The sequence below is a fragment of the Xiphophorus hellerii genome, chromosome 8 (genome assembly GCF_003331165.1).
Source record: "Xiphophorus hellerii strain 12219 chromosome 8, Xiphophorus_hellerii-4.1, whole genome shotgun sequence".
NCBI classification, from domain to species: Eukaryota; Metazoa; Chordata; class Actinopteri; order Cyprinodontiformes; family Poeciliidae; genus Xiphophorus; species Xiphophorus hellerii.
Window position 1 is genome coordinate 29,730,185 of NC_045679.1, and position 26,903 is coordinate 29,757,087.

The 26,903-nt window shown below is 40.2% G+C and overlaps 2 protein-coding genes across 4 annotated transcripts in view; one reads left to right on the plus strand and one right to left on the minus strand.

Moving 5' to 3' along the window:
• syk (spleen tyrosine kinase) overlaps window positions 1-8,076 on the minus strand; it is a 63,328-nt gene extending 55,252 nt beyond the window's left edge. Inside the window, exon 1 of the mRNA XM_032570420.1 lies at window positions 7,971-8,076. The gene's annotated coding sequence lies outside the window, so the exon portion shown is untranslated. The remainder of the gene's footprint in view (window positions 1-7,970) is intronic.
• A 667-nt stretch (window positions 8,077-8,743) lies between these two features.
• Window positions 8,744-26,903, plus strand: part of chd1 (chromodomain helicase DNA binding protein 1) — an 82,697-nt gene continuing 64,537 nt past the window's right edge. The window contains exons 1-4 of one of the 3 annotated variants that reach the window (XM_032570416.1): window positions 8,744-8,849; window positions 16,550-16,662; window positions 18,325-18,526; window positions 21,225-21,329. In XM_032570416.1, coding sequence (XP_032426307.1) covers window positions 16,610-16,662; window positions 18,325-18,526; window positions 21,225-21,329 — 360 coding nt within the window. In that variant the 5' untranslated portion in view covers window positions 8,744-8,849; window positions 16,550-16,609. Of the gene's footprint in view, window positions 8,850-13,400; window positions 13,754-13,849; window positions 13,873-16,549; window positions 16,663-18,324; window positions 18,527-21,224; window positions 21,330-26,903 lie in introns of those variants that run through there. The other 2 variants (XM_032570415.1, XM_032570414.1) reach the window with 2 other exon arrangements.

The following is a 26,903-nucleotide window of genomic DNA, read 5'->3' on the forward strand; positions in this document are numbered from 1 at the left end:
TGCACCACCTAAATAGAATAATTAGGTCATTAAGGCTCTGGAGAACTGATCTACACAAGGAGGAGGTAATTAAGCCATTTCATGCCAGTGTTTTGACCTGTGGCACATCTAAAAACTGCAGGACAGTGGCCCTTAAGGACTGGAGATTGACACCCCTGATTTATGCCTTATGTTGGCTCTGAATGTGACCAGCATTGTTTTTAATGTCTAATGGCTTATTACTTAATTGACATGATGCCATCTTTCAATCATTATGGGGGGTTTGTCAGCAAGTGACCAATCAGTAGTTGCAATTTGCCCTGAAGTACATGTTTCTTATCTTGAGGACCTGAACCTCGGACAAAGTTGCTGGGCTTCATCATTGCTAAAGAATTGCGGTCATAGAGATTTCGAGGAAAATAATAGGAAATTCTGGTCAAACGTTGTCAGTAGGAACACCCAATCCCGACATCTGTTATCCAGCTTTTAGAGCGTGGAATACAATTTATTACATTTGTAAAAACCCAAAGGGATCTGGAAAAATGCAAGAGGTGGATTAAGACCTGCAGCCGACCTCCTGTCCAGTTGAATGAAACTGTGATCGACAAATACTACATTCATCTGTACGAAGGTAACTGGTTGTAAATGCAACTGGGGTCTGTATTAATATTGGTATAATTAAACTAAATGTGTTTCTTTAATGCATTTGTCGGTTCATACCTGACTGTTCCTGTGTTACCCTGTCTATCATTGGGGGTTTGTTCCTAATGCTCCTCCTCACTTTCTTCTTTTGTCCAGGCTCCTCCATTACTGTTATAATCACTTCTTCTTCCCTTTTGTTATTTGTTCCACTGTGAAGAGGCAAGTTTTGTAATCCGGCACATGAAGTTGTTCCACTTTAGCATGTTCAAAAGCATGTTTATACAGTTCAAAGCAAAAATAATTGTTCTGAAAAAGCATGCTTTAAGTTAAATAATCATTAACAAACTTAAAATATACCGATTATTAGTCTTGCTTTAAGTATGCCCAAGTACACTGTAACAAATGGCTGTAATAACTACAGCATGAAAATACAGTAAGGTGACTGGGTTTTGAAAATACAGCTTTTTTCTGTGATCTGAAATGCGTATGGAAAGTATATGGGATGTGATTGGACCACTGGATCACGTGCGGAAATTTACACCTGTACTGTAAATTTTTAATGTACAGTTGCATTGTGGAATTTTTACCGGCTGGAGGCGAACGTTCACAGACTAGACGGCGGGCCAACATTGACTTTCACCGGGTAAGTACTTTTTAAAAAACATTATATTGCAATTTTGTGTTTGTGTACGAAAATATATTTTATGTGGTGATATTGAGCTACTCGTTTGCCTGATAAAGCTAACTTCGGTTATTTCTCAGCTAACATTATGTGCAACACAATTGGGTTTTAGTTCAGTTCACCTAGAATATGTAGATGGCTATATTCTGGTCTTTTTGCGGAAGTTGTATGAGGGTAGGACTCCTCAACTGCTTTTTTATTTATTTTCTCTCCCACATAGGACTGTCAACGTTAACGCCAGGCACGTGCAGAGGGAGCGAACGGGGCTTAAGCCCCTGCCCTTTTTATCTTTGATGCCCCTAGTGCCCTTTTTGAGGTTTTTTTTTTTTTTTCAAAAAAATATTTTTTTAATTTTTTATTTTTAATCTGTTTGTTAGAAGGCCTGTTTGTGCCCCTCAGCAATAATATTTAGCTAAATATAATAATTTAGTAAAAAAAAAATAGTCTGGCTGCCCTCAGTCTAATAATGACTCTCAGAGCTCAGAGCCTTCATGTTGTTCAGACACCGGGTTCATGGTGAGGAGGAGGGGGCGGATCTGTGTCCTCTATCAAATTATGCTCAAGAATATGTTTTCATACACTGGTTTGTGAATAAAAACGTAGGTCTGATGTTGACGTTAGAAAAACTGTTTCTATTTATATTTTTAGAATCGTCCTTGCAATAGCGGGACAAAACCCACCTCGCCCCTAAACACAGAAATGTTTCAGCTGCAGAGAAAACTTCTGACTTTAACTTCATCATTCTGCTAAAGGCCCGGTTCACTACAGGCAGCTTGAGTCGGTCCCACCGACAGATATAAAGAATATCTGTCTTTATATCAGACATCCTGATTATAAGACACTGTACCGAGACACGGTACCGACTGTCACCGCGAGTCGCAACCCTGCTCAAAGCCCCGATACCACCTGGTACCACCTGGTACCACCCTGCAGATTGTTCGCTCTGCTTCTCCTTAACGTTTCTACCAGGCGGGTTAAAGCCGCTGCTGATGGGATCTGGGCTGGAGGTGAGCGGCTGTAAATAGAAGTTATTGCAGAACCTCAAGTCTTAAAGGAAGATTCGGCCCAGAGCATTTAGAGTTCACAAAATAAACATCAGTGAAAATATTGTAGCAATAATTAGAACCGCAGCAAAAAGCCAAACATGCCACAATGAAATGAATCAAAACGTCTCCAAAGCATCAGCAGACTGATAAGGGCCACCGGGTGATTCCAGGTAGATTCCAGAGATGCGCACCGTAGCGGCTGTTTATGCAGGGCCAGCCCAAGGTAATATGGGGCCTTAGACAGAACCCCCCCCCCCCCCCCCCCCGGAACCCGTCCTACTAAGAACCTCAGCATCGCTAACATGTTTAAAGATAGATGAGGTGAATCTGTGACAGGGAGACCAGGTTTATTGGCAGAGTTTAAAATCAATCACTGATTATTGGTTATTTGCTGTGATGTATTTGTGAACAAACCCAATTCAAACACAAAGATTACACCATATTGTAGCCATGGTAACACAACAATCAAACTATCAAGATGATTCTTTAAACTTTTACAAAGTAAACTTCCTAATTAAATCCTAAATGTACTATTTATTTTTTCTCAGCTGAATGCATTAAATAAAATGTAATAACATTGTTATTCTCCCTAAATGGATGCTACAGGTTTAGATCTATGGTCTGTGTTACAATTAAACCATTTCTAGGGGCCCCTGAGAGTCTGGAGGCCCCTGAATGGCCCCTACCAGCAGCTACTGAGTTTTCTTTGCCTTGATATCTCAGTCTTATAATTCTAGATCTAGAGGTTTAACATCAAACTATTATATAGAGTTAACCCCTTTGAGTTTTTGGATCTATAAATCAGTCTGCAGCCAGGTTGTTCTAGAGAGTAAATAGATATTATTAGGGCTTCATTAGTAAAATGGCAGCAAATTAGCTTAGTCCATAACTTTATAACCAGAGACCTTCTCTCCTCTGGTCTGTTTAACAGCTACAGTCTCAGATCAGCTCAGCCCTCCAGGACTGTCAGCAGCAGAAACAGCAACTTTTTACCTGTTGGGGAAAATATAGATTGTATTTGCTTTGCATTTCCCCGCATGATGGCAATGATATAGTAGGATCCAATTAAATTCTTGATTAATATGGGTTGTTGTTATGTTGTTGTACTGGGATTTTGTTCAACGTGCCCCTTTTTTAAATTTGAGCTCCTGCCCCTCCCAAGGTCTCTGCACGGCCCTGGTTAATGCGTTAGCGCACGCAATTAACCTCAACATTTTAATGCGTTAATATTACATAACGCAGATTAATGAACCTTCTATTTTGACATCAGAGCCTCTCTCCTGTTGAGGGTTATCTAGTTCACAGCAACATGTTACACTACGAACAGCGAAATACTTTTTCTGTGACAGCAGACAGACAGCAACAAGAGTTGAACAGTTTCAACTTTCTTGTGTTGGGTCTTTAACCAACGTTGTGCACATCTAGTTTACTAGCCTGCAATTTCACGTGCACGAATTACACCAGTCTTCACTGAATGAGGACAATAGAGAGCCGCTTCATCACAGGAAATGAATGTAGAGGAACATTTCTAAACCAAAGTTTAAAACAAACTGAGTCTCTATAAACCTTCCTGAATGTAAAAACCTGGAAAACTAAGCATCTGTAGACATGGTTGGTTTGAGACAAAACATTTTTTGAGAATGTCCATGTTTGATATGGGCTTCATAGTATCATAAAAGAGTGGGGCATCCAAGAACTAGAAATTAAAATAGATCTAATAAAATAGATCTTATCTATCAGTTGGCTCCTGAACAAGTTTGGTACCACTTGTATCCATGTGTAGTGGAGTAAATTTCTCTTAGTTGCTATTGAGTATGGGAGACTACAAATGTACAAATGCAAGATAATTGCTTGGATTTTAAATTGTTGGCGTGCAGCAAGAGGGGTTTGCATAGCTGTGTGCATATTTACATTTCAAGCCTACAAAGTTAGGCATAGTGATTAATTGTGATTAATCAGCCAGTTACAGATTCTGCCATGGGCAACTGCAAAGGGCAGCATCTTGTGGGGGATGACAAGACTGACCCCTCACCCCTCTCACCGCCCCAGATACTCCAATTGTTTGTGTCTCACTGTAATTTCCATCCTTCTGTCCATAGACTAATGGATGGAAGTAGGCCTGTCACGATAGCAAATTTTGCTGAGCGATTAATTGTCTCAAAAAATTATTGCGATAAACGATAATATTGTCTGAAGACCTTTTTACACTGATTTAATGGAAATGACGTAATAATGCATGTGATTTCCTGCCAAAGATAGATACACTTTATTTTCAAAAGAATATTTAACACTGGAGCTGATAAACTAAATAAACAAAACAACCAAAAACAAAATGGATTCTCAGTCTCCATTAACAAAAAATGTACTTGATAAAAACTAAACAACATAAAGCCAAAGTGGAAATAAATACTGCATTCAACCCAAAGAGTGCAGATTATGAAGTCTGTATACTATGTTGCCCTTCAGTAATAATTAGATTTAAATAGAGAAGATGGGCACATCCACTACCTGATGCAATAGTTCACACTACATGATTTTTTGCTCCTATTTTTCCCCTTACAACAATCTTAGACCTTTGGTCTTCCTAAGATTGTGTGGTGTGTTACGGTAGATCGTCGTTGCCGCTCCGATCTAAATCAGGGGTTTTCCCCCGACTGGGATCTTAACGCAGCCTGTTGAATGTGACAGGTAGCCAATCAGAAAGCGCGGATTCTCCTCCGTGTTTTCTGAGGGGAAATTACGTCGGGGAATCCCAAACAGCTGACACGGCGCAACCCGAAGTCCAGCCGACGTGGAAACAACATTAATGTTTATTCAACATGCAAAGAATATAGAAATGACAAGAGGAGGAGTTGGAGCGAAATTGCTACCGCAGTTGATAAACCCGGTAACTTTTCAGCTGTTCTTCGTTAACGTGACGTAAATAGGTTATAATGATTTTCATTCAGTCAGGACTTTACGCTGACACTAGCCACATGCATTGCAGGTAGATTGTAGTAAAGCATTGATTAATGCCTGGTTTTAAAATTAGTTCATGGACTTGTAGCCATTATTTTGTGCCCATTGTTGGACACCACACGGCAGGAACGAACCGATCGAACCGTTATAACTAGGATTTCTGTCGACTCATGTGTGGTCTGTCAAGTTTTGAAAATGGGCCGACAATCGGCCGACAGCGCTAAGATCCTGTCGTGTGCGCTGGGCTTTACACTAAGGAAATGAGGAAGGGAGGATCAGTGGAGAGCACTGGAGTTGAGCCTTTTTTCATTCGGTGTCATTAACAGAAAGAGAAAAGGGTCGGAGAGACGATAATGCCGATAATTGAAATGACGTCGATAGTTTTAATTTATCGTACGATTAATCGATTTATCGTTTATCGCGACAGGCCTAGATGGAAGATATAGTGAGATATTGCTATCTTACTGTATCTACCAACCTTAGGTCTACAGATAAAGGTAAAGGTGTCTCTGTCTGCAAATATAGTATATGGATAGAGACAGATGGATGTATCTGTCTATGGAAATGTCTCTATGTACCTGAGTATTAAGTTAAAATTAAAACTAACATCACTGAACATTGTTATTTTTCAGAAAACAGCATCAAGGGCACAAGCGGGTCCAGCAGCGGCTTTTGCCACCTAGAGTATTTTTTTCATAGGTGAGAACTATGAGAACTATTTCAGTAATGCCTTTACAAAACATACTTGGTAGTTCACAGGCATCTAATCTAAAAATGTAATACAGTATGTACTTAAAAACAAAAGGGTAATTTTAAACTGTCTCCCATCTGTTTCTAGGCGATTCATAGGCCTCAACCATGAAAAGAAAAACAAAAGCTGCAAACGGAAAAGTGACATCAACCAACAGGATGACTTATGCTCAACACTAGGACAACAGTGAACCTGTGTGTCTCCATTCTCCTCCTTCATGAACCAGTAGAACTTTTAAAATGGTAAAATTACACATTTACACACAATCAGTTCTCTTACTCCATCTTTCTCCCTGTCTGTCTTTTTCTCTGCCTGTCTCTCTGTATCTGTCCTGTTCATTTCTAATAGACGGGACAGCTAGAATGAAGGAAAGTCAGAAATTGTCTGTCCACTAAATCTTTCCTTTTCATCCTGTCTGTCTTTAACTGACATAAATGTAGTTTAATGTGCTGTTTATCTTGTGCATTAAAACATGTTTTTCTGTCTTTATCTTCTAGCAACCCTTTGATGATTTCTGGAGAAGTTCAGGACTGAGACCAACTCAGAACTCATCCATGTTGGTTTTGTTTGGCTGTTCACTAAATCTTAAACTTGCCCAAATATTTAAGATGTACTGTTGGGGTTCCAATAAAGTTTTGAAAAATATGTAACTTCAATATTTGACATTGCTGGATCCCTTCCTTCCTTCAAAGGAAGAAAACGACATTTAGAATTTTGACTGCAAGTTTTACATGAAAAACTGGTAAAACATAGTTTTTATGACTTTGACATGCAGTTTGCTTGGAAACTTTGATGTTTGGGCACTTTTGTTGTAGTAAAGATTATTTAATTCAATGTAAAATTACCATTATTGTAAATGTATCAGTTATGTTTTTAGATCAGAGTATTTTTCATTTTGGTTGCAATACTTAGACTTCTATTTAACAAGCAAATATTGCTGTTGCAAAATACTATATTTTGTTTTGCTTCTGTTTGTCAGATTTAAATTGACAATAAAATCAAGTGATTTTAAAATATATATGTATATTTTGTTTTAATTAGAAAAATTAAACATTTTTTGAGAGTTTGGTAAATTAAGTTGCAAGTTCACATTTAAACTATTATAAGCAAAGTATGCAGTTTCATGAACTACTGTAAAATGACAGTAGTAATTCTACTACAGGACTACTGTAATTTTATTATGATAAAAATGTGATGAAGTCACAGTAACCATGTTATATAATTACTGTGCTATTTTTAAGAAATTACAGTTAAACTACAGTAAGATTGTAATAAAAATTACAGTAAAACTGCAATAAAATTACAGTAAAGTTGTAGTAACATTACAGTAAAACTGTAATAAAATTACAGTAAGGCTACCTTAAAAACATTACAGCAAAGTTACTGTAATTTCTTTACCATAAAAATTACAGTAACTGGCTGGCAACCCTGCTGCCAGTAAGTTACTGTAAATTCTACAGTAACTTTTTTTACAGTGTATGCTAAGATTTAATTTACTTTGCATATTTATTTTTCACAAGGGAAGAATACCAGTGTTTTATGTAGAAATGTATTAAATAGACGTCCCTACTGCTCTACAGAGGGGCGTCCTGCTGCTGAAGCATCACCTCCTATCGCCCAGCCATTTCCTCACACGCCACCCACAGGGAACTGTGGGATGCATTCAGAACTACTAATAAGAACAGACACGGCATTTGATCATAGCCAAAAGGCCAGGAATCATCTGCCTGACTGCGTAAGTAATACCCGATTTTCAGAATAATGTCTAATGAACTGCAGTGAATCAGAACTGCAGCGCCTATAGGTCTGCGGTCCGCAGCTGTTATTTTTCTGTAAAAGAAAGAATGACCCTGGTTTGTGCTATAGACAATTCTACATCATTTTTTACAGATATGTGAAACGTCGCACGAACCTGCAATGACGATTATCCTGGTCGAGGCGCGCAGTGTTCGGTTGCAACATAAGCTGCAAACATCCTGCAGTCCGAGTCGGAGTACTGCCTGCTTATGGGACCTGGACACCGCATCATTTGGTTGAGCTCAACGTAAGCATTGGTCTAGTACAAAGTATGCTTTCAACATATATTTGGTAGGTGCTTAATTCCGAATGGAAGTGGCTCAGTGGGTGGAGAACTAACAAGAAGAGATCAGAGGACTATATTCCTCATAGACCCAGAACCGCTTTATGGAGCAGGTAGGTAACTGCAATGCTTGGAGCATTTTTTTGCCACTATAGAGTGAAACTGGGGAATTGATAGCGTTTCCGGTGTTATTCCGAGAATTGCATGCCCTATCGGGAACGCGCATCGCTGTAAACTCTAATTACTAATAGTAATGCTAAAAGGGACTGAAATATGACCGAAGAGGCATACGTTTCTCAGCATAACACCCCTGCGATTTGATGAATGAACCCCTCCCCGGCCTCCCGCCGCCCACTAACAGTGAAATGTTGCACAGAAAAAACAGAGAAACTTGTGTAACTGGATAGTTACTTTCTGTTTTGCATACTGAAGTTAACATTTCTACCGAGGTGGCTGCTTCCTTGTTCCCTGCGCATTTGCAGTGGTATGTTGCTTTTTATTTTATTTTTTAGTATTTTTTATTAAGTTTTATTTATTTTATTAAGTTGCAGTTGTTTTCACAAGATTACAAACCTCAACCTGAAGAACCACTTTGATGCTATATTGGACCAACATGCCTCCCAGCTCCAGAGCTTATTTAGGAAGAAAGCTGCTTGCACTGGAAAAGTGAATGATGTTCTGTCTCAGCTCTTCAGAACCCATGATCTCTAGGTTAGTGTTTTTTCTTATTCTTGCTTTGAGCTTTATTAAGTTTTACCTATTTTTGATTTTACAAAATAAACCAATGAATGGAAGAAAATGTTCTTATGATTCAGGAATGCTGATATTCATGAATGACATGCTGTTCTTCACACCATTTCTCCCTATTTGCACAAAGACTCCTCCACCTTCATCAAAACATGGGATGTAAGTTTTCAACAAATTTAACAATATCCTTTATTATACCTTGTTCATGTTTCCCAAAACATAACACTTTGAAAGTGTGAGAGAAAGTATCTCCACACTTTCAAAGACTCTGTCTACAACGTTGTCCACATAACGTCATCAAAACGACAACTATTTATGCTAGTCATTAAGATTATCATAAATAATGATAATAATTTAAGACTATCACTGCTGATTGTCATTTATTGTCATATGTTATTATTATTTTTTACTTTATTATTTTAATTTTTATTGTGTACTATGCTGGGACAAACAAAATGCTCCCCCATAGTGCATCTTTATCTTATCTTATCTTATAATTTTCTAGCCCAACCAAAGATCACTGTACAATTTACCCTGCTTAAAATTTGATTTCCAATTAATTTCTTTAGTTATTGCTATGACAATGTGACTTTGCTGAAAATGTGTTGTATTTTGGCTTGTTGTAGTTGAAACAATTCATTTCTGAGCTAGGAGTAATCCAGTAATCTATTGATGAGACTAAGAGGAACAGGAATGTTCTAACAAGGAGAATTTATACAGACCAATTAACCAAACTGGGAGGAAGCCAGAGTACCTGGTGAGAACCCACCATGCACAGGGAGAACATGCAAACTCCATGCAGAAAGACCCCGGGCTGGGAATTGAACCCAGGACCTTCTTGCTGCAAGGCAACAGTGCTACCAACTGCGCCACTGTGCAGCCCACCTTGCTTCTAAATCACCTAAAATGTTTGTCCAGCACATTCAACTTTATTCAGAAAGTCTTGATGGGGTGGAGGATGGGAAGTTGAAGCCCAAAGTACTGAGTCTTAAGAATGACTTGTTGGCAGCAGAATAATGTCCAGTGTTGAAGTGTTTGTTAAATCAAGTTTTTCAGTATATCATTTTTCAGAGTCTGGATAAATTTTTAAAAATTGGAATAGAGAAAATGTTATTTGAAGAATTTACATTGTATTCATTACCTAACTGACAAAAGGTACTGAGAAGTTTTATAAAACTGTTTTATGTATTTCTAAAGTTTCTAAAGCATTTTTCTATGTAAAATGTTACTACTCTGTTGGTGACAACATGGCTGAACTCTACATATTGGGTTTAAGTGACTTGGATTGAAGTGTGTTCATTTACCATCCATTATAAGTCAGAGATATATTTACTCTTTTTGGTCGTATCTGCATATTGTATGCATTACATACTTTAATACAGTATTATTGTTTACATTTGCAATGCTTTGGCAGATGCTTGGGCTAAATATATGTTAAGTGACTGCTGAGCTGTAAACGCCATTAATGGATGGCAAGGAGAAGCATTGTTGTGATGACGAGCAGAAGGTGGAGTGTTGGAAAGGCTGGGAGGAAAAAGAGACGTACATAATCACTTGCATGATGTACAAAAGTATTTGCAATTTACTTGAAGGAATGACAAGCTGCCTTTTTATAAAAGACACCATGATTTGAAGATTAAACACACAGTTTTGAGAATTTAAATTCTGTTTTGAGAAATGCAATCCAGAAACTGAGAAAAACTGTAAAACATTGAAGTTTCCTTATGTTAAAACTCTGTAACTGTCAGAAGGACACTGGTCCTCATGGACCCTGTGACTTATATGTAAATATGTTAGGGTGATAGTTAAGAAGTTAAAGGAAAATGTTAAATATTAACACTGATACCAAGCTTTCAATTTAAAACAAAAGCTAAAGTGTTCTTCAATGTTTTAACTTGAATGCATGACCATTTCACACTCAAAGTAGTTCAAATGAATGAGAGAATCAAACTTGAAAAAGCTGCTTCTCTCTAACTCTAACCCTATGCAGTCTAAAGTAATAATATAATAATATTTGAATCATATAAATACATCTGTATTAAATAACTGCTAATTTGGTCTGCAGTTGTTCTTACAGAAATGTTAATGGAAGTTTTGCATCTGGGAAAAATTAGCATTAAATGCTCCATATAGCAAAGATTCTTGTTTCCTACCAGCTGCAATGCATGTAAGTAGACAGCGTGGTTCAGAAATTACAGGGAAACATTTCTTTATCAATTGCTTAAAGTTAGTTAACTTCAGTTAAAATTCTGAAAGGTGCTTACCTGGCGTACAGAAATGTGTTGTCCTTCTCCTTCTGAGCCACAGAAATAGCACAAGCTTAATTGCTTGTGCTATTTAAATTAAATTAAAAAATATTTTAAACGTTCAGAAAATTGGATAAAAATGTGAAATCTGAAGATTTTTAGTTACATTTAGCTTCATGGAATTGAGACCACTGTCTCAATTCAGTGGTCGCATCTATCTCAGCACCATTAGGTAGCACTTGTGCACTTGGACTGACAATACTGTGGTGAGTAGCCCTGTCACAATATCAATTAATTGCATGATAAATTAAAACAAACTCAATAAATTCCATTGGCATGATTTATTGTTTATTTCTTTTTTCTCTTTTTCTACCAAGAACTGGATGATAAAAGTCTTCAGTTTGGTGCTTTGGTCTCAACTGGCACTTTTTTGAAGGACATTTTGTTTAGAAGGACTTCAAAATTCATTTTATTTTTGTTTTATAGTTTATATTATATTTTATGTTTTATATTTTATATTTGTTATCATGACAGGCCAAGTGGTGAATACAGGAACCCCAGAGCCACTGCCCAACTACAGAATTGCAGCGTTATAAACAAGCAACAACAGTCTTGCTTTGAGATTTCAATTTGATATACAAAGGCATTATGAATTAAATTGATTATTCAAAAATAAAAGAAGAAAAAATATCGTACCAAAATTCTATTCTCTGTAAAAATTATTTTTGCAGTCTGGTTTATGGTTTTACATTGTAGAAATAAAAATCAGCAAAATATATTATTTTGGCTAATTAAAAACGTTAATTTTAGGGTAATTAAGTGCTTGCAATATTACAAGATATTTCTATGAATTTGACAATTTCTAAGATTTTCACAAAAAATTATGTGTTTTATTCATTTCATAACTGTAAAAAATTACATTAAATTAGTTTTTTGAGTTATGGTAATTCAGTTTATTTTCTATGACAACATAATGCTTTGGATGTTACAGTCTGCAACAGTTGGTATTTCACAATTTTTTACCATAAATGTTATGCATTTTTTTAGTGTAAGTTCACCAAAAAGGATCTCCTAGGGACCAATCCAGGGGAACTGAATAGGGATGGTGGTCTCGCTATTCAAAAAGAGGGTCTGCAGACTGTGTTCCAACTACAGAGATCACACTGTTAAGCCCCCTATGAATATCTGTTCAGAGATTCTGAAGAGGAAGGTCTGTTGGATAGTCAAACCTTGGATTCAGGAAGAGCAGTGTGGTTTTTGTCCTTGTGGAACACTGAATCAGCTCTACACCCTCAGCAGTTTCCTGGGTGATGCAGGCGTATTGGTGTGGCATCTACAGTGAAGCAAGCACTGTACTGGTGAAGAGAGAGCTGAGTCAAAAGACCAATCTCTAGATTTACTGGTCAATCTACTTCCCTACCCTCATCCATGGTCATGAGCTTTGGGACCTGACCGAAAGAGTACAGATGCAATTGGCTGAAATGAGTTTCCTCCTCAGGGTTATCAAGCATCTCTGGAACTCATTACCTTTCCAACTCGGAAAAATCGATTCACTCTCCTGTGACAAATCACAACTCAAAACACATTTGTTCAAAATGGTTTTTCTACCTGATGCCTTCTGCTCTTTCTATCTTAGTAATTTTATTATTGCATTGTATCTTTTAATAAATTGTTGTATTTTGTAAGGTGCTTATAAAAAATTATTATTAACTTTTATATTATTAAAATGGTAGAGCTACAAGGCATTTTAAGATTATTATTTTTATTAAAAAGTAGTTACTCTGGACCAGCTATTTCAAAATAGCTGTTAAAATGGCTATTAATTATTTTGAAACATGGTACATGGTTTCCTAAACATTCTTAAGCTATTGAATGCTGCTGGATTTCTAACTGTTTACTCAATATACTTAGGAATATAAAGTTAAATCTCTTTCTGTGCAACAAAAGTCAGCAAGAACATTTAAGCCTTACCCCAACAGGAGCATTGGAGGGAGAGTGTTAGTGGTAGAGACAGCCCTATTTTTTAAAGGTTTTATTGGCTCTAGTGGTTTTTATTTGATAGTGAATTAACAGGAAAGTATGTAATGAGAGAAGACATACGGCAAAGGTCGCCAGGCCTGGAACCGAACCTGCGACAGACTAAAGCCTCCATGTGTTGGTTACGCTGAACCTCTGCGCCACCACAGCACCCCGACAGCCCTGTGAAATAGAATTCACCATTGATTTAAGAGAGAAAACAACTGATCAGGTCCTGGAGATGTGACGTCATTGCGTGGGGTTTCCTTCTTGTGTAGTGAACGTTACGTCGTCATGGCTGAGGCCGGTTGTTTTAGGAAGTCCATGGGCCGCTAAACCTGGCTTTGCTCCCTGTAATGCGGTTTAGTGGATGTCTTCTCGGTATTAAGCGGGCAGTGATAGCAGCCCTCCATCAGCCCCACCGTCTTCAGTCACCCAGAGCTTCTCTGAATGTGCGACCGACCGGGAACTGCAGCTAGCTTGAAGCAGCGTTAGCTCATGCTGCTGTCTTCACAGCAGATTTCTTGAGGACCAAAGGAGCTCTAAAAATCTGAAAATCGCATTTTGACAACTTTTTGGAGAAGGTTGTATATAACACAAAATAAGGTACGCTAATCGGTTTGGTTTTTCTAGGCATAAATGAATGAAAAAGTCAGCTAATATTCCATACCAATGCGCCAAAAACCGCGAGAAGTGAAGAGCAAATGAAAACAAGATGGGAGAAGGTGAAGTTTTGTTAGCTGCTTTTGGTTAAATAATCAAAACGATTTTAACGCCATACTCTGGCTTACTGTTCTGGCAGATGCTTTCTTAACTATTCACAATGGTTGGTAAAATGTGATGTGTAGTTTCTTTGGAGAAATGGATCTTTTTATTGTGCCCGTATTAGTACAACATTGTGTTATTATGTTAGCTTCCACGCTAGCCTCGTGCTTTGTAGCCTTAGCTGACACTTGTACACGGACCCCCAACATTAACAGTTGCTATTTCTTTATCCAGCATGAACTAGAGTAAAACGAGGCATGTATTTTGTTACGCAGGATTGGATTACACGGTATTTGACATTAAGACAAACCGAACTTTTTTTTGGTTTAAATTTATCAATTCCAAAACACGAATCTGGTAGTTCATATAGTTTAGCAAGAGCATAATTCTTTAACAGCCAACACACTTTAATGAATCAGTTCGTCCCGTATAGATAAGAAAACGAGTGTTGTCCTTAAATCGGATTTTTAACTAGTCGCTGGCGCGGAACAGACATCTCGCCCCGCCAATAGCTGAGTTCACTTGCGTCAGTAGTCAGATATAGCTTGTTGGCTAATGCTACAAGGTTAACAGCAGCCACGCGTTATAATATAGATAAACAGTGACTTATTAGGTGATTAACATTTTGTACTTAAGTTATTTCCTATAGAGAAGGCATGTTTCTTGATGTTTTATGACCGTGGAACACGGGGGCTTTATAGGCCTTTCAGGCCTCAGAAGTGCGGTTGTTTCGGTCTGCCGTGCACTCATTTTAACAGTAGAAGGTGAACAGGAAGCGTCGCTGGTTGCCGCTAGCTACGGTTGGGCTTAAGCACTATAGTTAAGGAGGACGAACATTCAAGAAAGGTGAGGAATAAGATGGCAGAGACGCAGCGTCTCACATTCCCAGAATAAGTGAGAAGGTTGCAGTTCATTTCATTTTATTCATATAGCACTGATCGACAAGTATTATCTGAAGACACTTTACAAAAACGGATCCAATTTATAAACAGAAATGGGTATTTAGTTCAGCCTAGACATAGACTATTTCAAAGTCAGTTGCATGCATAACATAATTAAATTTGGACTAAAATCAGTTTATTCTTCCAACTGGTAAAATGTAAGTAAACCCAACATGCTGAATCATGTTATTATGCTTGCAGCAATCCTTCCTATGTGAAGGCAATTTATTAATCAACTTTGCACCTATCCCTTATATTGAGTGTGCGTTGAAATAATGGTGGAATGAAAGATGTTCTTTTAATAGGAAGAACCCTTGAATGGAACTTGTCTCAGTGTGATCGACCTTTGGAGAAATTCTTTTTATGATTTCCAGAGTAGAATAAAGTTTTCAATTTGTTTTAACAAATCACTGTTTATTGCAGAGAACCAGTCTAATTATTCTAGACATAAAACTAAAGGTGTACAGTTAGTCCAGAGAACTTCAAAGCATTGAAATTTTCCTTTCTGAAAGTTTTGAATCAGCTGTTGAATCAGATGTTGGCAAACAGAATGAAATGGTGTTAAAACTAGTCACTCTTTGGCTCTTGTTCCATGAACATTAATGTACCAACAATAAGATTTAAAACATGAAAAGGACTCACTGAATCTTGCATTTAGATGTTTAGAAATACCTCTAGGGAATAAATGCTCTGTTGTGGACAGGCTGCATTCAACTTGCTGGAAGAAAGGAAAGGCAATAGGATGCTGTTTCCACAGTTTCCACTGCAGTTATTCAAAGTGGATATGTCATGCTTTTAAATCCTTCCTTTTCACATGTAAGTGATTCATTTATGGTATTTAAAGTAGAATGGCAATGGTTTGGTCTGAATTCCTCGTTATAGTTCTTCAGACCCCTTGTTTTGCTGCGGTCTTTTTAAATGTGAAAGAGACATTTCAAGCCCCGCCCCCCTCCAGATTGCACAGGGTTCCACTTCACTCCATTTGACCATATTTGTAGTCTGATAGCAGCGACACGATTATCTACTGGCAGAGGAAGCTTTTATTCCAAAGTTTATTAAAGATGTCAACAATGGAAAACTTGTCCATCCAACCTTACCTGTTAGAGCCAGAGTCTGACCCAGAGCAGGAGGATGAAGACGACCAACCTGCAGAACCACATATCCTAATAAATGCATCACAGTGGTGTTATTAGTGTATTTTACAGTCTCTCCATCCACACTAATTACATACAATATGGAGTCTAGGCTAACTATAGTTTCAATGGATGTCAGATACCTATTGAAATATTAATTGTACCGTAATGTGAATGGAGTAGGAATGCGGGATACGGTTTAGAACAGCGATTCTGTTGAAGCCGGCCAATGCCTGCAGCCGAATTCTCCTAAACCTTAAAAAGATGAGGGAGGGAAATCTGGTTATTTTGTTGAAAACTTTGAAAAATAGAAAAAAAGATATAAATTCAACAAAAAATATTCCAGTGTGTGCTGCAAATATTGGTTTAAACTATATGATGACTAGTCAAGGCAGCTGTGCTCCTTCTGCATGTGGGAGGAGCACATGCAGAATTTTCTTTCCATCAGATTTCATGATTTAAAGAAATGTGGTCTTCTGTGATTCATCACTCAACACAAACTAGCAAAACTCCAGTATAGTTCTGACTTTTAAAAAAAATTTAACCAGCATTCTCTCTTTCAGGTTTATTTCTGGGAACTTTGTTTTACCAGTGGTTCGCACATCCCTGTTGTGGCGTTCAAGATGGCTGGGCGCAGTGAAGATGAAAGTGTGAGCAATAGCAATGGAGAATCAAGGTAAAGTAACTCCTCCTTACAGGACGACTGCACATGTGATGGCCACATGTGAACATTCTGTTTGTGTCTTGCACATTTAATGCAAATAGTACTGTATAAGGTATTTTTAAAAACTTTGTCTTGGCTGTATTTCAATTATTTTTAAATGACTGCACATTTATGTTTTTCGTTATTCTGATCATTTTCCTGATTCTATTGACTAAATTGACATTAGTATCCTAAATTTAATTAATTTAGTTTGTCACTTGTCTTTATTTTTGCTTATGTCTTGTTTTATTTGAGTTAATTTAATGTAAATTTAGAGGATTGAAATACAGGCTATAAAAGGAGTGTTTTTTTAAGGCTTCCTGCATGTTTATGGAAAATCCTTATGCTGTACAAAAACATTACACTGGGAATAATTGGATGTAGTTATATTTTGTAACATGCTGATGCACATATTAATATTTAGGTTTTAAGCCAGCTTTAATAATAATAATAATAATAATCATCTTTTTCAATAAATTTCACAAACCATATAAAGATCTGCAATGAAATCAATTCAAAAATGAAAATGATCAGATTATTTTATGCATGTACATTATTGCTAGTAGACCTGTTTTACCTGAACCACAAATGTATACTGGAAATATTAATGTTTTTCCTACAAGCATGCTGCTACTGTGAAATACTCTGAAGATGGGTTTTATGAGAAATATCTTTAATATTACCAGGGGTTTACACTGACTAAATAAATTGAAAAACTCTCAAAATAGTATTAAAAACCAGGCAAAGAAGTGTACACATTCCAGTGCAAAAATAAATAATAAACTTCATTATTAAAAATCAAGAATGAAGCAGTGATTCTTTATGAAACTTTCAACTGTGTCAATTAGTAAGACTGCCTGTTTTAGTTTTATGATGATATTTTGCTTATCTTTCATCTGCATCATAACAACAAAATCATCATCTTCACTACATTGAGAGGTCATCTTTTGCCATTAGTTTGTTTTGCAAAGGACTACTCTTTTGTTTAAGCCAGGGGTGCCCAAAGTGGGTCCTGGAGGACCGGCATCCTGCATGTCTTAGTCTCTCCCTGATTTAACCACCTGGATCAAATGATGGCTCGTTAGAGGCCTAAGAAGAACACTGACACTCTGAAAAGGTTGTTGATACCACCAGGGAGAGAACTAAAACGTGCAGGATGCCGGCCCTTGAGGACCCACTTTGGGCACGCCTGGTTTAAGCCAACACTGTGATTAACAAGCAATAGGATTAGTTAGTTTTCATATGTAAGGTAGAATCTAGATTAAATATTTTAATCATAAGTTTGTATTTACTGGGATGCTAACAAACATTTGTTTGCTGAATTTTGATTTAACTATAAGATTATAAAGCAGGGGTCTCAAACTCTAGTCCTCAAGGGCCGCAGACATACAGTTTTTAGATGTGCCACAGGTACAAAACACTGGAATGAAATGGCTTAATTACCTCCTCCTTGTGTAGATCAGTTCTTCCAGCCTTGCTAATGACCTAATTATTCTATTCAGGTGGTGCAGCAGAGGCACATCTAAAAGTTGCAGGACTGCAGCCCTCGAGGACTGGAGTTTGAGACCTCTGTTATAAAGTTATGATTTATTTATTTAACAACTACTAATATGTTTTTGTCTTCTCACATCCCAGTAATTCTGATGATGAGTCTGGATCAGGCTCAGCCTCTGCTTCGGGTTCCGGCTCCAGTTCCAGCTCCTCCAGCAGTAGCAGCCAGTCGGGGAGCAGTGACTCAGGAAGCGGCTCAGACTCTGGCAGTCAGTCTGAGTCTGACACTGAGAAATCCAATGAGAAAAAAGAATCACCAAATAAGCCAAACATTGATGGAGCCGAGGTAAACAAATTCAAGATGTCAGCAAAGCTTTGCCACTAATATGTGGCCTGCCCTAATATATTTGTGACTAATTAAAATCATTCTGGCAAATGGTTCTTTCGTTTGTATTACGGCTTTTTTAGATAATTATTTTAGTAATCGAATATTATATCGATTATTCTGACAATTAATCAAGTAATATGTTCTAAAATAAGATATTGGTAAGTCCTACCAAAACAGAAGTATTACTATTGGATATCAACATTGGCTCAAATTTTCATGTTTTGCATCCCTACTTTTCTATAACAGCTCACTTTTAAGTTAACCAGGACAAAAATGATACAAAAAGCTAAAATTATACTCAATTTAATAATAATTAAATAAAGAAACTTCTAAAAAATGTCAATACTCTAGTTCAGCGGTCCCCAACCTTTTGGACCGGTCAGCCCTTCGCAATTTTGCTGTGGACCGGGGGCTGGGGGTGGGGGGGTGCGCACGTCGTAAGTATCGAGTCTGATGCTGTTGTTCGGGGGGGCGCAGTACTCCGATATTGTTTTGTTACTCATTCTGCTGCAAGTTGGCTCAATTTTGACGCGCAAGACATAACCGGTAAAATCCGGTTTAGGATTTTCAAAATAAAAGATCCGGAAGTAGTTCATCATTTCTTGCGTGGCCCGGTACCAATTGATCCGGTCCACAGCCCAGTGGTTGGGGACCACTGCTCTAGTTTTTAGTTTATGTATTCATCTTCAGTTAATTTAATAAGTGAACTCTTACTTTGCACAGCCATTTGTAGCTTTTGTGTCCACGTTAATGACTGGATTTGGCTCCTCCATCACACACAGAAACCCATCTGCAAGCTATGTACTGCCATGATGCGCTGCGCCACTCATTTGTTGCGACCAGGGTGATATGAAATTTATTTTCTGGTTCGTCTGTAAAGCTACACTTATGTTAAGCAACAACAGCACAATTGCCCGGCAGTGTTCAGTCTATCTGCTCACCTGTATAAATACACCTGCAGCGCTCTTCGTTCTGAACCAGCCACCAACCAGCAGCTCTGGGAGGAGAGAGGCTGCGGTACTCCAGACATCACCCCAGTCAACTTAAGAATGCTTATTGGTCCCCCGAAAAATAATAAAAACCCGGACATTATCATCAATTAATGAAATCCCCCAAGCAGAACTTGAAACTTCTATGTTCATAGGCGGAAGTGAGAGCGCTGCACAACGCAAATAATCACCTGGCCAGAACACAGAATAATAAAACATAATTGAAGCTTCGAGGCAACTAATTTTCTTTGAGGACTTTTGAAAGGTATTCAAGTCTTTTGAGGGATCTTTAGAGCCCTAGTTTGAATTAATTTAGTTTTGGTTCTTCATTTACAACAGTTACATGCTGGACACACAGAACTACTAATTTGACTTTATTTTAACATAACATTGCAAAGAGATTTTGTTTAAACTACAATGTCATCAGAGTTTTTTCCTATGATCACAACTTTGTAAAATTATGTTTACATTTACACACACAGGTTGTACATTCAGCTTCAACACCACTTTGCAGCAATTTCTCATATTTTTTGATAAATTCTGAGATGGACAGTAGCTGTTTCTGTACAATCATGTATTCATATATTTGTTCATAAACCTCCAATTTTATGTCACCCTGCTTAATTTGTGTGTGTTTCTCTAAATCTAACAGATTTCATTCATAATATTATCTTTTCCTGCTTTATGAAAATACTGTTTTTTACAATAATGTAATTATGCCACTAGTTAGACCATATGTACATGTAAAATAAAGAAATCCCATAAAATCCTCAATCTGCTCCAGCGGTCAAGGTTTGTGTGGTAAACATAGTTTGACACATTTTTCTCCTTACTCCTAGGTGCTTTTTGGTTTTTGTTCCTGCATTTTTTCTGACCCGCCCCACCTCTTATTTGCTCACTTCTCTCCAACTGACCTTTAGCTGTAATGACAGCAAAGGTCAACGGGCCGTGATTCAGCTGCAGCCATAACATTATTTTTGTAATTTAATTTACACGGGTCTTTTTAGCTTATTGAAATGTTTTTATCTGTGTAACTGTAAAACACAGTTTTGACTTCTTTTGCATCCAAATTAATTTAATGAGTTGATTTCTAAAAGTTGACTCTGAAACAATGACTCCTGCCTATGTCTTTCATTTCTCTATTATGCACTTTTTATTTTTAGGCACATTGCTTTTAGTTTTTTTGTGTTTCTGTTTTTGGGTAGACTTTTCTTGAAAATGCCTGGGCCAGCTGACTGGAAAGCAGGAATTTTTTTTTTGCATAACTGAAAAAAAATCAGTTATGCAAAAAACTGACCCATTTTTATCTTAGAGCTCTGTTGGATGGATGTTTCCAGTTAGTCAGGCAGCAGCTTTGACCGTTTAAGATCTGTATCTTAATAAGTGTAACTCTTTTAACTTTACACATTTTTAGTGTTGTTCAGATATTTATTGTGGAGCAAATGTCAGAAGTTTTTTTCTTGGAAAATAAATTACACAAATTTTAGCTGTATTGCTTCATGTATTTTATTTAACAAAGTTTGAACGTTCAACTCAAAGAAGATTATTTTCTGTCAAATGTATTTATTGGATGCTGCAGGAGTTGTATTCTTTTATTCTGTTGCTAATGACTTAATTGTGTCCTAAACTTGGGTTTAGATTACTAATTTCTTTTGCATTAATCACAGTTCTGGAAGTCCAACCCCAGCATTCTGGCAGTTCAAAGATCGGCTATGCTCAGGAAACAGCAGCAACAGCAGAGACAAGCCTCTTCTAACAGTGGGTCAGATGAGGTCTGTATTCAGCTGCGTCTTTGTGTGTTTATGATGTTTAATGGGGGGTATTATGCATAATATCCTTTTTTGAGTTTTACATAATATTATGTTATTCGTGCATGTTATTCCCTCATGATTGTTTGAGAAATACTTGAATCTTCAGTGGCAACCATTTGAGGGCGCCTAAACTCACAGGGCGCTCCCTGTACCATGCAGTCTTCAAGCCATGCATCGGCGCTTCCCCCACTTTGCTCCTTCAGACTAGCTGCAGCAGGAATTGGCAAACACCTGGTGGAATTGTGCATCTGCTGAGCTTATATGAAGTGCTTGTCATTGCAACACTCTTAAAAACATTGTTGAATGGTAAATGGACTGAACTTGTATAACCCTTTTCCAGTCATTTTGATTACTCATAGTGCTTTCCACTAGAGCCACATTCACCCATTCGCACTCAGACACAAACACATTTATAAACTAATGTGCACATCGGTAGAGGCACATTGACATGAGACAGGAGGAATCTAAAGTTAAACCTACAACCTTCCAATTACAAGACAACTACTCGATCCACTGAGCCAGTCACGCACTGAAGGCTTAGTGAAGAAACACTGTTGTGCAGACGTATTGTCAGAAATAGCAGCAGCTTCTTGAAGAAACCCAATTTCAAGGTGTTAAAATGCAAAGTCACATTTTTTTCCTTGTCAAAATGTTTTATGGGGGATTAGTCATGAAAAATCAAAGCATCAACAATGAAATGCGTCTTCTTTTTCTAATTTAGCCATAAAAATATGGCTAAATAAGACATTACAAAACTCAACAAAAGTTGCATAAATGAACAAGAACATTCCCATATCTCACTCAACTCCCCTTCCCTAGGACTTGTATCTTATCACACAAATTAATCCTTCTTCAATTAGTTCTAAATATCAGTGTTTCCCCCAGAAAACTTGCCAAGCCCTGTGGTCAGGATGGAGGGTGGGCCACCAGTGGGCCACCATGTTTTTCTAATAAAAAATGTTGACAGGAAATGTAAAAATTAGGGATGCTCCAATCAGGTTTTTTTGCTGCCAATTCTGATCACCCATTAGGGCCGTTCACTGCCGATCACCTGGATTGGCTGTTCATTTTTTGCCTTGGGTATAAATGATACAATTTGATCTGACAAAATAATAAAAAAAAAAGATCTGGTGATAAATTCACCTAATTTAGACATAAACATGCAAAATATGCAGACATACAGCCATGGATAAAATACCACTATTGTTTTCCATCCATCCATCCAACCATCCACCCACCCACCAAGCGGTCAGGTTGCGGGGGTAGCAGCTTCAGAAGGGAGGCCCAGACTTCCCTCTCCCCGGCCACTTCTTCCAGCTCTTCCGGGGGAATCCCAAGGCGTTCCCAGGCCAGCCGAGAGACATAGTCCCTCCAGCGTGTCCTGGGTCTACCCCGGGGCCTCCTCCTGGTGGGACGTGCCCGGAACACCTCACCAGGGAGGCGTCCAGGAGGCAGCCTGACCAGATGCCCGAGCCACCTCAACTGGCTCCTCTCGATGTGAAGGAGCAGCAGCTCTACTCTGAGTCCCTCCCGGATGACTGAGCTTCTCACCCTATCTCTAAGGGAGAGCCCAGCCACCCTACGGAGAAAACCCATTTCGGCCGCTTGTATCCGCGATCTCGTTCTTTTGGTCATGACCCAAAGCTCATGCCCATAGATGAGGGTGGGAACGTAGATCGACCGGTAAATCGAGAGCTTCGCTTTTTGGCTCAGCTCTCTCTTCACCACGACGGACCGGTACAGCGCCCGCTTGACGGCAGACGCTGCGCCAATCCGCCTGTTGATCTCCCGCTCCCTTCTTCCCCCATTCGTGAACAAGATCCCGAGATACTTGAACTCCTCCACTTGGGGCAGGACACCCCCCCTGACCCGGAGAAGGCACTCTAACCTTGTCCGGCTCAAGACCATGGCCTCGGATTTGGAGGCACTGATCCTCGTCCCGGCCGCTTCACACTCGGCTGCGAACCGCTCCAGCGAGAGCTGCAGATCATGACCTGATGAAGCCAAAAGGACCACATCATCTGTAAAGAGCAGCGATGAGATCCTAAGGCCACCAAATCGGATCCCCTCAACACCTTGGCTGCGCCTAGAAATTCTGTCCATGAAAGTGATGAACAGAATCAGTGACAAAGGGCAGCCCTGGCGGAGTCCAACTCTCACCGGAAACGAGCCCGACTTACTGCCGGCAATGCGGACCAGACTCTGACACTGGTCGTACAGGGACCTGACAGCCCGTATCAAAGGGCCCGGTACCCCATACTCCCGGAGAACTCCCCACAGGGCTCCCCGAGGGACATGGTCGAACGCCTTCTCCAGGTCCACAAAACACATGTAGACTGGTTGGGCGAACTCCCATGCACCCTCCAGGACCCTGCCGAGGGTGTAGAGCTGGTCCAGTGTTCCACGACCAGGACGAAAACCACACTGCTCTTCCTGAATCCGAGGTTCAACTATCCGACGGACCCTCCTCTCCAGGACCCCTAAATAGACCTTTCCAGGGAGGCTTAAGAATGTGACCCCTCTATAATTGGAGCACACCCTCCGATCCCCCTTTTTGAACAGGGGGACCACCACCCCAGTCTGCCAATCCAGGGGAACTGCCCCCGATGTCCATGCGATATTGCAGAGTCGCGTCAGCCAACACAGCCCTACAACATCCAGAGCCTTAAGGAACTCCGGGCGGATCTCATCCACCCCCGGGGCCTTGCCACCGAGGAGCTTTTTAACCACCTCGGCAACCTCGTCCCCAGAGATTGGAGAGCCCAACCCAGAGTCCCCAGGCTCAGCGTCCTCAATGGAAGGCATGTTGGTGGGATTGAGGAGGTCTTCGAAGTACTCTGCCCACAACGTCCCGAGTAGAGGTCAGCAGCACACCATCCCCACTATAAACAGTGTTGGTGCCATACTGCTACCCCCTCCTGAGACGCCGGATGGTGGACCAGAGTCGCCTCGAAGCCGTACAGAAGTCTTTCTCTATGACCTCTCCAAACTCCTCCCACGCCCGAGTTTTTGCCTCAGCAGCCACCCGAGCCACATGCCACTTCGCCTGCCGGTACCCATCAGCTGCTTCCGGAGTCCCACAGGCCAAAAAGGCCCGATAGGACTCCTTCTTCAGCCTGACGGCATCCCTCACCGAAGGTGTCCACCAACGGGTTCGAGGGTTGCCGCCGCGACAGGCACCAACAACCTTGCGGCCACAGCTCCGATCGGCCGCCTTGACAATGGAGGCACGGAAAACGATCCACTCAGACTCCATGTCCCCCACCTCCCCCGGGATGTGTTCGAAGTTTTGCCGGAGATGGGAGTTAAAGCTCCGTCTCACAGGGGATTCCGCCAGACGTTCCCAGCAGACCCTCACAACACGTTTGGGCCTGCCAGGTCTGACCGGCTTCGTCCCCCACCACCGGAGCCAACTCACCACCAGGTAGTGGTCAGTGGACAACTCCGCACCTCTCTTCACCCGAGTGTCCAAGACATACGGCCGCAGATCCGATGAAACGATGACAAAGTCGATCATCGAACTGCGGCCTAGGGTGAATAGAATAGAATAGAAGTACTTTATTCATCCCAGCAGGGAAATTACTTCGCAGTTACAGCATAGAGACAAGACACAATAACAACTACCACTGAGTAGTAGTTGTAGATAAAATAAAAAATAAAAATAAAATATAAAATGCTATAAATTGTAAAAATATAAAATGCTGTTAATATAAAAAGCAACTTAGAGCAGTCCTTGCAAAGATTCAAAAAATGCAGATATGTATATTTAAATATATGTACAGCAAGTGTGCCACAGTTCAGTTGTGCGAAATTGGACTGATTAGTGCAGAACAATGATTTAGCTTTTATTGTACAGTGAGATGGCATGTGGCAGGAAGGATTTCCTGTATCTGTCCCTACGACAGCGGAGCTGGAGCAGTCTATGTGAGAAGGTGCTCCGCTGTCTGTCCACTATGTGGTGGAGAGGGTGCTGTTTATTGTCCATAATAGACAGAACCTTCTTCAGTGTCCTCCTCTCCATCACAGTTTCCAGGGACTCCAGCCTTAGTCCCAGTACAGAGCCAGCTTTCCTGATGATTTTGTCCAGTCTATTAGAGTCGCTGGCTCTGATGCTGCTTCCCCAACACACAGCAGCAAAGAAGATTGCACCGGCAACAACACTGTGATAAAAGGTCTCCAACATCTTGCTGCACACATTGAAGGATCTCAGCTTCCTTAAAAAATAGAGTCTGCTCATCCCCTTCTTGCACACAGCGTCAGTGTTAGATGCCCAGTCCAGTCTGTTGCCGATTACAACTCCCAGGTATTTGTAATCTTCCACCTCCTCCACCACTTCCCCTTTGATCTTCAGTGGCCGTGAAGATGTCTTCTTCCTTCTGAAGTCAATCACCATCTCTCTGGTCTTACTAATGTTGAGCCTCAGGTGATTCTGCTCAGACCACTCCACAAAGCCGTCCACCAGTGTCCTGTACTCCCCCTCCCCTCCATCCCCTATACACCCGACAACCGCTGAGTCATCAGAAAACTTCTGTAGGTGACATGACTCAGAGTTGTACTGGAAATCAGTGGTGTACAGGGTGAAGAGAAAGGGAGAAAGCACAGTTCCCTGTGGAGCTCCTACGTCACTGACCACCATACCAGACAGGACACTGCCCAGACGGACAAACTGTGGCCTGCCTGTCAAGTAGTCAGTAACCCAGGAGATCACTGAGTCGTTGACACCCATCCTCCGCAGCTTCTCACCCAGTAGCAGAGGCTGGATGGTGTTGAAGGCACTGGAGAAATCAAAGAATGTGATTCTCACAGTGTCTCCTCCACCATCCAGGTGCGAAAGTGCTCGTTGCAGCAGGAAGATGACGGCATCGTCAACTCCTAAGTGGGGCTGGTAGGCAAATTGCAGGGGGTCTAGAAACTTCCTCACCCGAGGCCTCAGCTGGGCCAGGACCAGTCTCTCCATGACCTTCTTCATCACATAAGATGTGAGAGCAACTGGTCTGTAGTCCTCTGGGTCGGATGGCCTTGGCTTCTTGGGAACAGGAACCACATGTGATGTCTTCCACCGCAGCGGGACTCTCTCCAGCCTCAAGCTCAGCCCTGTCCTGGTGCCAAGTGCACATATGGACACCCTTATGCTTGAACATGGTGTTCGTTATGGACAATCCATGACGAGCACAGAAGTCCAACAACAGAACACCGCTCGAGTTCAGATCGGGGGCGCCATTCCTCCCAACCACGCCCCTCCAGGTCTCACTGTCTTTGTCCACGTGAGCGTTGAAGTCCCCCAGCAGAACAAGGGAGTCCCCAGGAGGAGCACTCTCCAGTACCCCCTCTAAGGACTCCAAAAAGGGTGGGTAATCTGAACTGTCGTTCGGCCCATAAGCACAAACGACAGTCAGGACCCGTCCCCCCACCCGTAGGAGGAGGGAGGCTACCCTCTCGTTCACCGGGGTAAACCCCAACGTACAGGCGCCGAGATGACAAGCAACAAGTATGCCCACTCCTGCCCGACGCCTCTCACCACTATTGTTTTCTTCA